Raw genomic sequence first — 12,693 nt, 5'->3', positions numbered from 1 at the left:
TCTTCATCCTCGTTTCTCCTGCCTTATTCCACCCTAGCTCTCGCCGGCGCTTCGGTGTCTCCTCACGCTCTGTCTGCCAACTTCTCCCGAGGGGCACCCACCACCCCCTATTTATTTTTCCTCCAGTTTCTGCCTTCGCCTTCCTCCATATTGTTACTCCCTCATCCTGGTACGGACTGGGTTATCCTCTGCTGGTGGCGCCCCCCTCCTCGACTTTTCATGTTCGGCTTCTCGATTTCATGTCATCGCTGTATTTATTTTTGCATTGTCCTGTTCCAGCTTTCTTCTGCCTCCATCCTGCAGCGTGGCTTATGTGTGCTTCCTGTGCCATGTTTCATTTTCAGTGTTACCGCTTCCACCATTGTCCTCCAAACTGTTTGACAGAATTTGCCCTACTTTAGAACCACGTTGATCTATTGGCATTATTCAGTTTCTGTTTTTTCTTTTGCACGTGGTTTACTTCATTGCCAGTTTAAAAACGCTGCCATTCCTTTTTCTTTTCTTAGATACGTTTCTTTAATATTTTATTAGCCTTTCCTAGCTGTAGTTTATTTTATGTGATTTCTCCCTGTGATGCTTATTTTTATTCTGAAAGAACAAATGAGGGATTTATTTCTTACAAAGAGTTTCTAGTAGCCAGCAAGATGTTGGATATAGCAGTTGAACCACATGTTTGCATACTGGAGAGATGTAGAAGCACACCTGGCAGCATGCATTCAAGGAAAGTTGAATGTCTGCCAGGCAAATGAATAGACTCTAGTGACTCATGTGGTAAAGCTGCAGTGGGAATATTAATTGCAATACTGTAGTTCACTGTAAGTAAGATGTTTTTTCAGACTTTTGTTTTATTGATGGCAACTTCAGCTTCATGTACGACAATTATGTAGCTGTTGTTTGCAAATTCAACTAGGTGAAACGCCCATGTAAGAATACAGATAATGCTAGGGCTTTAATTGTTTATATTTATGAATGTAATATTGAGAATTCAACTGGAGGATGGTATTGTGTTTTTTACATTATGGTTTCTACCATACCTGGGGGTATATGAAACTGATGAAAAATTGTACCTTTGTAAACAGTTCAGAATCTAAGACACTGCATTTAAGGCAGTTGCAGCAAAAAGGGGAAGAGGTATAAGAGGGAAGGATGTTTGAGATCACATCTACAACGTGTATTAAAGCTTATATGAAAAAGCAGGAAAGTCTTCAGGAGGGTTTTGAATAAGATGAACCTTTACAAACGGGTTTGAAGATGGCTTTCTAGCCATAGTGGGGCATATTCATTGTATTGTGTTCTCATGTTATCTTTCTCTTCCTAGAATGCCTAAGTCAAAGGAACTTGTGTCTTCAAGCTCATCTGCCAGTGATTCAGATAGTGAAGTTGACAAAAAGGTGAACATTATATGCAGTTTATAACTACTGTATTAACTCATATTTTAGGCTGGGGTTAAGGAATTAGGTGAGCATTATGTCACAAAATGCATGTCATTCTATATGATTTATCACACGCTTAAAAAAACCAAACAAACTCAAAGCACCCCTACCAACTCCAAAACAACAACAAAACAAAACTCATCCCCCAAGATTAGGGTTTGGGTGGATTCTTTTTGCTTTGCAGTAAACTTTTTTTTTTTTTTTAAGTTGCATTCTGCTTTCTTCAGGATTTTTCTGTATGGTATATCTAGGCACAAGCTTCCTGGAATTCTTTGCTGCTTTGTGGCAAGTGATAGAAGGCTTCTGTATAAGCTACCCCCGGCGGCAAGAATTTTTCTTTTTTAAGTCATGTCTAAATGTGTACCGTATTGGATTCCTGCCTTCACAGAAGGAAGATGATAATTTGTATTGCATAGTAGTAGTTTGTAACCTCTAACATAAACTTTTTTTGTAACTTGGAAAATGAGTTGTGGTTCATGCTTTTTCTTTTTTTATTCTTGCTCCAAGGCAAAGCGGAAAAAGCAAGCAGCTCCAGAAAAGCCTGTAAAGAAACAAAAGACTGGTGAAAGTTCAAAAGGTGCAGCTTCTTCTAAGCAAAGCAGTAACAGAGACGAGAATATGTTTCAGGTAAAATTGATGACTCTCTTAGAGCCTGGTTAAGGTAACCATTTACATTATATTCAGTATAAATTTTATGAAGCAATTTGAATATCTTGATAGCATAGTGCTTGGTCTCCTGAAGCTTTGGCCAAAGGGGTTATGCTGCTAGCATGTAGATGAGACGCTCGGAAAAAGCATTGTCAGGTTTCAACAGAGTAAAAAAATTGTAGTTGTGGCCATTTATTCTAACCGTCATGTCTTTGCCCATGGTGACTCTCTGGGTAGTCATTTTATCTTTAAATACAGCACTTAACATAAGTATACTGTAAATATTAGATCAGGACAGTCTCTACATGGAAATGTTTTTTAATCAGGGGTCTTGAAGTAAAGTTTCTTGGAAACCAAAGTATGGACTCTTCATTCCTATTTAACTAGGTCAAAGGCATCTTGGCTTGTTTTATAAGACAGTGTCTCGGAATAAGTTTTGCTTGTTTCTTTATGATGCAGGTTTTTCTCACTGAACATCCAAAAAGATTGCAGTTTTTATATTGTCCTTATTTTTAAGGTGGGATGAATGTACATTTTTCAGTAGCAAGAAACATTTGTGAATTCAGGGTGTTACAGTTCTGGGGTTAGCTGAGGCAGTAGCAATGTGTGCTGAAAGCTGGAGGTACCTAATAAGATGATCCCAACACTGAGTAAGGCAAAATAAATGGTTTTGTGCTGTAGCATTGCAAAGTGATATGGCAAAAAAAAAAAAAAAATTCTAGAGAGAAGACCTACTTAAGTAATACTTTAATACAGGACAGTTATTTTTAACGTGTCAGTTCTCACTATCCTCTTCGTGTGTAGTTGAAGGGAGAGCTTCAATTTAAGACGCTGGACATCAATACATGGACTTCCCCATTGAAAGAAAAATATAATATTTTTTAGTTCTGTTGGAGCATCCTTTGATCCACATAGGAAAAATGAGATAGTATCTTCTACACCTACTACCTGAACTGCAGTTAGAATTAAAAAAAAAACCCAACCCCAAAACCCTCACAAAAAAACCCAAAAAATCCTACATACAGACTTTATGCTATGTTTGTAATAGGTTCAGAAATTTCAGCCTTGGGGGAAAATGGTAAGTGGAAAATGGCCTTTCTTGGTAATTCTGGGAAGTCTATTTGCCAATACTCTCCAAGTGCCTGTCCCTCAGCAGTTTTTCCAAATTGAATCTTATTCTGTGTTTTTGGATTGTTCCTACAACATATTTCACATCTTTCTGTGACTGATCTAATGGTTTCTACCATGTTCCTGCTAATAACTGACTTTTGTAAATGCTTTAACAAGTTTTCTGTTCCCCAATGCACAGCGTTGTGTTCTTCCTTCACTAGACTATTCATAATGGAATAGGGTACCACTACTAGACCTGAAGGTGTAACTACCTATCTGTTTTCTCGTTTCTCTGCTTTTCAAGTCTCAATTAATTTTAAATCTTGTTTATCATAAATGGGGTTTTTCTGGAGAGAAATTCTTTTCTCTGGCACTATAGCTAGTAATTCCCTCTCTATGCCTTTTTCTGCAGCCAGCTTTGCAGCTAGATCAGCCAATTTATTTCCTTTTTCTTGAGTGGTTCGCCCCGATTGGTGAGCTTTACAATGCATAATAGCTACAGCAGCAGGAGCTTTTATATTTTCTAGCAAACTCAAAATTTCTTCTCTATGTTTTATCTCTGTCCCTTGTGCAGACAGTAGTCCCCTTTCTTTCCAAATAGCTCCGTGTGCGTGCACCACTCCGAAGGCATATTTTGAATCAGTCCAAATGTTTACACGTTTGTCTTTGCTTAACTGTAAAGCTCGGGTGAGAGCAATCAGTTCAGCCTTTTGGGACGATGTTTTGGTGGATAATGCTTGTGCCTCTATCACTGTCTCGACAGTGGTAACTGCGTATCCTGATACTCGTTTTCCTTCTTTCATAAAGCTACTGCTGTCCATGTACAGTTCCCAATCCAGATTCTGCAAGGGAACGTCCTTCAAGTCGGGCCTGCTTGAATATACTTCCTTAATAGTCTGCAGGCAGTCATGTTTGGGTTTGCCGCCTTCTTGTTGAGCTGAGAGGAACATGGCAGGGTTAACCACGGCAGTAGTCTTTAGGGTCACATCATCTGGTTCTATTAGTACTACTTGATATTTTAATATTCTACTAGGAGACAACCAATGTCCACCCTTCTGGTCCAATACTGTAGTTACCATGTGTGGAACATAAACAGTTATTTTCTGTCCCATGGTAAGCTTCCGAGCTTCTTGTATTAACAATACTGTTGCAGCCACTGCTCTTAAACATCCAGGCCATCCCTGACTTACCAGATCCAGTTGCTTGGAAAAATATGCCACTGCTCGTTTATATTCCCCCAAGTGTTGGGTTAAGACACTGAGGGCTACAGCCTGCCTTTCATAGGTGAATAGTTCAAAAGGCTTTTCCAAGTTAGGCAGCTCTAAAGCAGGGACTTTCATCAAGGCCCTTTTAAGTTGAATGTGTGCATTCTGACTTTCATCTGTCCATTGTAGGGGGCCTTTCGATGATTTTAATAATTCATACAAAGGTTTCACCATCAGTCCATAATTAGAAATCCACAGGCGACACCATCCCACCATTCCTAAAAAGGTTCTCAGTTCATGGATGTTTTAGGGTTCTGGAAGCTGGCAAATAGCTTCTTTTCTCTCATTACTTAACTGTCTCTGTCCTTTTAGGATTTCAAAACCCAAATATGTTACAGTTTCTTGTGCAATTTGAGCTTTCTCCTTAGACACTCGATAACCACTGAGTCCAAGGAAATTTAATAAACTCAATCAATCCCAAGCATTCCTTCCGGGAGTTTCCAGCTAACAGTATATCGTCAACATACTGTAGCATCATCCCATTTTTGTTGTCTTGTCTCCATAGTTCTAATACTTTTGCTAGTTGATTTCCGAAGATCATTAGACTATTTTTAAATCCTTGCGGTAGTACTGTCCAAGTATATTGAGTCTTCTTTCCTGTCTCAGGGTTTTCCCACTCAAAGGCAAATAATTCCTGATTTTCAGAATCAAGTGGGATGGAGAAAAAGGCATCTTTTAAATCTAAAACTGTAAACCACCCCTGTTCTTCGGTGAGAGCAGTCAGGAGTGTATATGGATTTGCTACTCCAGGGTGAATATCCTGTACAATTTGATTCACTGATCTCAGATCTTGTACTAACCTATAAGATTTCCCATCAGCTTTTTTAATGGGTAGAATTGGAGTATTATACTTAGATTCACATTCTTTCCACAACCCATATTTTAAAAACTTCTGTATAATAGACACTAGCCCAATTTTGGCTTCTAGTTTTAAGGGATATTGTTTCAATCTTACCGGTACTGATCCTGGTTTAAGGTCTATCCTTACAGGTTCAGCTCTTTTTGATTTTCCTGATATTTCTCCTTCCCAAGCAATGGGAATCACTGCATCTTCAACCTCGGGTGAGATTTTCCTTTCTGTCTGCTCAATTTCCTGCAATAACAATATTGAAGCTTGGACAAATTTAGATTCAGACTTTGGTACTTCTACTTCTCCAATTTTAAACTTTATTTCAGCTTCTAATTTTTCTAATAAGTCTCGACCTATTAAAGGTTTTGGTGCACCTGGCAAATACAAAAACTGATGCGTTACCCACTGTTTTCCAATTTTAAATCTCAAAGGTTTAAAGAAGGGCCACGTCTCCAACTTTCCTGTCACACCAATGATTCGTACAGTGTCATATCCTAGTTGATGTTTCCTTGTATTTAAAACTGAATAGGTTGCCCCCGTGTCAACTAAACATTCTATCTCTGTTTCATCTTCCCCCAGCTTAATTTTAACCAGAGGCTCTGCTGGGGGAGATTCCTCCCGTCCTCTTCAGTCCCTAGCCTCTATGGCTAGCATGGGAGTTTCTGGTCTCTGCAAGGATGGGCATTCTCGTTTCCAATGCCCCTCCTTCTTGCAATAAGCACACTGAGTTTCTCCTACTAGGGATTTTGGGAATCCTCTGCCACGTCCTCTTCCTCAATAACCTCTAAAACCGCCTCTAGTTCCCCCACGGGGACCACAGGCCCCTTCCAACACAGCAATCAACCTAGTGTTCCCTTTTACTTTCTGCTGATCCCCATTCCTATTGGTCACCCAATCTATATCCAACAATTTTCCCAAGTCTCTGGTATCGGCTCCCTGTAGCTTTTGCAACTTTCTCCAAATATCATCAGCGGACTGCCCGGTAAACAAACTTGCTAACTGGCTTTTCCCTTCTTCTGACTTGGAATCAAGGGTTGTATGTTTCCGGGCAGCCTCCTTTAATTTATTTACAAAATCAGTTGCAGATTCCTTTCTATCTTGCTTGATTTCTGTGTGAGCCGACTTGGTCAGGACGCAGGAAAAACCACAAGACCACGGATGAAAGACAAAGAACAAATTTAATCTCAATACCTCACGAATCGGGGAGTCTCCGCAGCAACACCCGGGCAGACGGACACAAGCAAGGGATGCATGCACTGCAGGGCAGGAGAAAGTCCTTGTTAGCAGGAGCGTGTGAGCTCTGACTTGCTGTTCTCGCCTGCTTTTCAAGGGTTTGAGCAGGTGTAGTTTTCCACTGTGCTTTGATCTTCTTCAACAACAAGGCAGTGATCTCATGTATGCTAGATAAGGTGTCCCTGAATCAGGCTGAGTTTCAGCCTTGGGGAAAATGGTTAAAATTGTTAATGCTTCTGATGTTGAGAGAGAGAGAGGGAAAAAAAAAAAAAAAAGGTTTGGGTTGAATTTGGTTTTTTGACTTGTGAGAAGTAAGTTCTTCAGTTTCCCAGTGTAATGTCTTTACCTATTGTAGGCTCCTGAAAATAGATAAATATATGCTTGTGATGCTCTGGAATGTGATTGATTGTGAAATGCATTGTTGACCACCTAAGTTTCATAATTTATTTTTTTTTCTTTTTTTTTTCTGTTTCTACTTCCACAGCATGTATACAGCTTAATCAAGGCAAACTGGAAATAGGAGGAAAAATGGTAAAGAAGGTGGTTGCTCGTACAGGAAGTCAGTTGCATAGCTGTGAAAGAAACCTAGACACAGTTAAATGGAAACCTGGGAATTAATGTTTTTAATATCTTCTGATTTATTTAACTCAATAGAATAGTATAACTAAGGAGCTGTGATATTTAATAAAAAGCATATGAACTTGTCTATGAAGGTTGAACCTGCAGTAACTACCCTGCTATAAATCAATACAGCCCTTGGAACACTAATGCAGTTACAGAGATACAAAGGTGTATTAGATCAGTGAAATTATTCTAGGACTATCAGCTGCTGTGTAAACAAAGAATTGTTCAGAAATGACTCAATGCCAGAATTGCAGCTAACAACTTCAAGGAACATCAATTTACTTAAATAAAATAAATCTAGATTTTGGTTGAGGTTTTTAAACTGTACTTCAGAAGCCTATTTAAAGCTTTGCAGTGGCAACTGTTTTGCATAGAGTTCAACTAAACACTTGAAATTTAATGTGATCATTCAGCTGAAATCTAGACAGTGGTGTAAAACCAAACTTAATTGTCAGCATTTTCATATGGAACTGTTTACATTTAAGGTAGACTTACTGACTGCATAAATGATGTGTATTTTGTTTTATTGCCTTATTGTAGTTGAATTAAAACATGTAGTCTTATCTTTAATAGTCAAATCCTAAGCCCTTTTACTGTATTTGCAGCTATAATATGCCATATTGTATCAGATTTTATTTCCTAGAGAAAATCTGGAATTACTTGGCAATGCACTAAGTCTTTGATAGACCTTGGGGGGGGGGGGGGAAGGAGATGTTATGGAGTACTACTACTTGAAGCTGATTTTAGAGGTGATCTTAAAAGTCACTGAAGCATTATAGGGTAAAACAAAAATGTTGTTCACGTAGGCTATTTAGCAGTGCTGACAGACTTGGGCATGGTACCAAGTTCAGTCTGAAAGAACTTGGCTACTGTGACATCATACCTTATTTTTGAATGTTAAATTTGTAGTACCCTGAAAGTATTTAAAATGAACAAGTTTATAAGATAGTATTTTGTGATTAATAAATTAAAGAATGCTTTGAAATAGGAAAACAACTGCTCTAGGCTTATGGTATCTAAAGACGTCTCAATTGTTTTAAAATAAATTTTAGAGTTAATTTAGCATGATCTGCATAAGAAGAAAAATTACTTTAAGCAAACATAAAGCATAATTGTTTATATATATTTTGTGAAATAACAGCTTTTATGACTTAAACATCTGTGGATGTTTTTAGTTGATTGGAGAGTTGTTCATGCTTTCTGGTCAGACTTAATGCTAGCAAGATATGTTTGGCCCCCCATTAAATTATGTTAAAGTGCAAGATGCATAAATTAAGGAAGTTGAAAACTAAAACTAATGTTTTATCAGAAAGGAATATTCTATTTTTAAAATTGCTTACTTTATAATGTGTTCTTTCTTCATAAGGTGTATCCAGAAGGTGCATATGGAATACTAAGATTTTTTTTTTGTTTGTTTTTTTATTATCTAATTTCTGATTCTCAAAATTCACATTATACTTTGAATTTATGTGACTGAATAGTTTTTTTTATAAATTTTTTCCAAATTTGATAAGGCCTAAATATGTAGTGTAGTGTATAGTTGTCAGTGTGCCTGTTGTCTCTCCCCCCCCCTTTTTTTTTTTTTTATTATTTTATTTTTCCCTTGTCCTAAGAAAAAAGAAGCCCTCGTAATTCAGTCAAGACACTGTGGTGTGACATTACGAAATTCCAAAGTCATTTCATACTGTGCTACATGCTGGTAAACTTAAAAGATTTGGATGTTTGTGGTTTTTGTGTTTTGTTTTGTGTTGTTTTTTTTTTTTAACATCTGGTACAGTGTGGTAGTCTTTTTACCACAGTTCCAATGAAGTGCCATGAGGACTTGGGAGCAGACATGGGACAGTTGGTGGCTTACTTTTCTTTCCATCTGTATTTACTGAAAAAGGGGGGGGGGGGGACGACACCAACCTCGAGAAATTGTCCTTATTGTGTGAATATCTAATTTTATTTCTGTGTGTATGGAATGGACTAAAATTTAGATTTGGGAGTAGAGCTCTCTCTTTCCTGTTTGTTTACAACTGCTGCTAACAAAGATGGTTATAATAGAGGCAAAATTTTATTTCAGAAAACAGTAAATTAGTGGGTTTTTTAAGGTAAACTTGTTAAGATTATAGGTACTTTTATCGTAGAATAGTTTGGATTGGAAGGGACCTTTAAAGGTCATCTAGTCCAACCCCCCTGCAATGAGCAGGGACATCTTTTATTGTAGGAGAGTCACTTTTGCATTGAGCATTGAATGCTCAACTGGTTTTAAGTCATTCATCCGTTTATATTGCCATTACTTATTTACCTACTGACTACTGTGGATTAAGCTCTTGATCTAGTTGTTTTTCTGGTGTCTAAAATAAGCTGTTGTATGCAATATCACGTGTTCAAAGTCTGATACTGCTGGGAAAATTGAGTGATGTAATATGTAAAACATCTAAAAGATATCCTTATATGTGTTTTGACAGATTGGCAAAATGAGGTATGTCAGCGTTCGTGACTTTAAAGGAAAAGTCTTAATTGATATTAGAGAGTATTGGATGGATCAAGAAGGTGAGATGAAGCCTGGCAGAAAAGGTATTGTTCTACTTCATGTTATTTTGTATTAAAACATTGTCTGTAGTTTGCTTGAGAACTTTGTATATCAGATTTTTATACTTTGTTACTACGTGGTATTTTTAGAGTAATGTTTTCACTTTTTTATATAACTTATATTTTAACAAATGATTAGTTTTATCTGTAGATTATAAACAAAAGCAAGGTGGTTTTGTTGGCCTGAGTCTGTTTTCCTAAATGGATTCCCCGTGATTTATGGAAAACAAGTCATTAAATTATAAGCAAATTTGGTATGGGATTTATACAGATAGCCATGCATTTTCCCATTGATAATTTTAATCAACTCAATTTCTTGCTTTTATTACAATTGGATTTCTTATTTCAAAAGTCATTGAAAAGATTCAAGTTATTAATTTGTAATAAGATGTTAATTTCTTTAAAACCATGGTGATCTTCAGTTTCTATCAAATATTAGCTTAAAATAATTTCGATATTTAATGTGACTAATTTTGTAAAAAGTATTTCAAGATTTTAGTTCAGGTGAAAATACCTCAAGTGTTCAAGTTTTGGTACTGTGCTTCTAATTTGCAGCACATCATAAGCCATTGTACCTTTAATTGCTAGTCCCATACCTACTTTTTATGGCATGCCTTCACTGAACCATTTTCAGAACTTTGCCACCTGCAAGATGAGGCTGTGAGGATAGTTGCAGTAGTAGTGCTTTCCTTAATGGAACGTTGCTTCTGTTAGAAAAGCTTATTTTTTTTAATCACTTTGCATATTGCACCCAGGAAAAGAGGTAAGTGATGAAACATCCTGTCCTGGAGATTGAAGACGTTTAATGTAGAATCAGCATAAGGTTTTTTACATTTTCCTAATGAGTCCAGGAGCAAATAGATGTTTGTAAAGCTTGAGAAACACTTTCAACATCTCTTAAATAACCACTGAGAATAGGTTCGTATGAACAGGTGTACCAGTACTGTAAAGGAAAATTTCTTGGTTTGGATCTGTTGCTGCTACTTAATAAAAAAGATTACTCCAACTTCTAAGGACTTTAAACTGCTGTGTTTTGAGGCGGAAATCAAAAGTATATGCAGTTTGAGAGGTAAACTACAAAGAAACTTGATGGGTATGCCACGTGACAAAAATTACATGATATAGACAGTAATGTTTATCAGTGTGGCAAAAGGATCTGAATTTTATTAGGATAAAATTAATAATAATCTGATACAGTATCTGTCTAATGTTCCATTGATGCACTTATGAGCCCCTTATCTAGCTATCCTAAAACCACTATGAACAGTTGAAATTGTGTAATAAAATATATATAGGAAAAAACCAAACCCAACCATTTAGAATTGCTGTGTCAGATTGTTTCCAACAGCAGGTCTGAACTGCATGCAGTTTATCTGATATGTTGTTTAGGGGCATCTTGATGACATTTGGTCCCCTAATAATGGTTAGTACACCTGGCCTAAGTTTTTCAAAAGAAACCTGCCCTCTAAAGGCTGGTGGAAAACTGCTTAGAATAGCTCTGTGCAGACTGCTTGCTGCTCTGAATAAGACAGTGACGGTACAAGAAAACAAAAAGGTCATGAGCCCCAAAAATGGAATTCAAAATTTCACCTGTTTTCAGGTCCTGCTCCACCTACAGGGAGAAAGCAATGAAGGAAGCCTGATCACTGAGGGGGGAGAGTGGGGGTAAATAGTAGAAGAGCCTTGTTGGAGAGAGTATGAGTGGTAGGCCTGTGAGTCTGTACTTGCATAGAGTTGGCATAGAGATTTTAGGGGAAGAATGAGGAGACTAAAGCACAAAGGAAACATGTGCTTGGACTTGAACTTGAGGAAGTACAAATTTAGAACTGAGGAGATGGGTTGTGGGGCACCGAATAATAACTATTGTCACTAGAAGCTATAGTGAAAAAATAACTTCCATGTTGGTTTCTGAGTGATAGGGAGTGGAATAGAGTCTTTCCTAAATGTTACTTATACTATGTGTTATTCACAGTGCTTTAAGAAACAGGAGGGGGAAAAAAAAAAACCCCAGACCCAGAATTATGGTACTCTAAAAGTGCATAGAAGTTCAGTCCACAGAGGTATAGCTTTTAGGAGCCAACAGGAATACGATTGATTTCCTATGTTTCTTTTGTGCTGCCTTCTATCAAGGCCAGAGCTGTATTTCACTTCCTGTGTTTAGCCTAACGCTTGTGAATGAATTTGTTATACTGCACTTGTTTTCTTCGTAAGTTTAACTTGTCCAGAGATAAGCTGAAGTCTAAAGTTAAACTGAATTGTTTCAAGTGAATAGTTTAACTTTGTAATTGAGATGATTGTTACGTTTGAGGTAGCTTAAGCATTAATAGTCATGACACAAACTTTGTGTATGAAACCAGCTTTGACGGTAATTTTGCAAGATCCTGCACTGCAGCTTTCTTTTTGTCCTAAGTATTTATTCTTAATGCATTTCAGGTATTTCTTTAAATCCAGAACAGTGGAATCAGCTGAAGGAACAGATTTCTGATATTGATGATGCAGTAAGAAAACTGTAAATACAGAGCTATACAGAAACCTTTATCATTTTTGTTGTTTTAAGTGGTCTTTTTACATTGGCTTTTGTTTTCTAAAATATTATTTTTCCAAGCTGTTGTATACTTGGATTGTAAAACAATTTGTAAGATGAATACTTTTTTTATGTGCATTAAAAGTGTATTCTGAGTGAGGCTATTTGTGTATATTTTACTAAAAGGCAATGTGTTGCTTTCACCTCATGGTATAAAATAAACGAATCAAATAATATGTAAAGCATAGGTGTTTATGGCCTTTTGATTAACGGTGTTTGCTGATAAGGCCACCTAATAGCTTTCATCTTTGTTTTAATTTCAGTTTAGTTAACTGTTAATATGTATTTGTTTTCTGAGGAGATTTCTTAAAATGTCTCCACTTAATTATTTTTTTCTTTTATTTCATACTCTTTGGTATTGCCCTGACA

At 37.0% G+C, this 12,693-nt stretch overlaps 1 protein-coding gene across 1 annotated transcript; it reads left to right on the top strand.

The window, feature by feature from the left end:
* Nucleotides 1-1,319: 1,319 nt before the first annotated feature.
* Nucleotides 1,320-12,253, top strand: LOC104286627 (activated RNA polymerase II transcriptional coactivator p15). Its single transcript, XM_009885240.1, has 4 exons — nucleotides 1,320-1,391; nucleotides 1,941-2,060; nucleotides 9,617-9,725; nucleotides 12,174-12,253. Exons 1-4 carry the CDS (start codon nucleotides 1,320-1,322, stop codon nucleotides 12,251-12,253), a joined length of 381 nt encoding a protein of 126 aa, XP_009883542.1.
* Nucleotides 12,254-12,693: the final 440 nt, after the last annotated feature.

The sequence above is a fragment of the Charadrius vociferus genome, unplaced genomic scaffold, assembly GCF_000708025.1.
Source record: "Charadrius vociferus isolate BGI_N301 unplaced genomic scaffold, ASM70802v2 scaffold915, whole genome shotgun sequence".
Lineage (NCBI taxonomy): Eukaryota > Metazoa > Chordata > Aves > Charadriiformes > Charadriidae > Charadrius > Charadrius vociferus.
This window is presented reverse-complemented; position numbering and strand designations above follow the sequence as displayed.

What these genes read in the sequence shown, in the direction of transcription:
- LOC104286627 (XM_009885240.1), top strand. Translation starts at nt 1,320, where the DNA reads ATGCCTAAGTCAAAGGAACTTGTGTCTTCAAGCTCATCTGCCAGTGAT. An exon ending in ATAGTGAAGTTGACAAAAAG is followed by an intron (nt 1,392 to 1,940) that starts GTGAACATTATA and finishes TCTTGCTCCAAG; the next exon opens with GCAAAGCGGAAAAAGCAAGC. An exon ending in GAGACGAGAATATGTTTCAG is followed by an intron (nt 2,061 to 9,616) that starts GTAAAATTGATG and finishes GTGTTTTGACAG; the next exon opens with ATTGGCAAAATGAGGTATGT.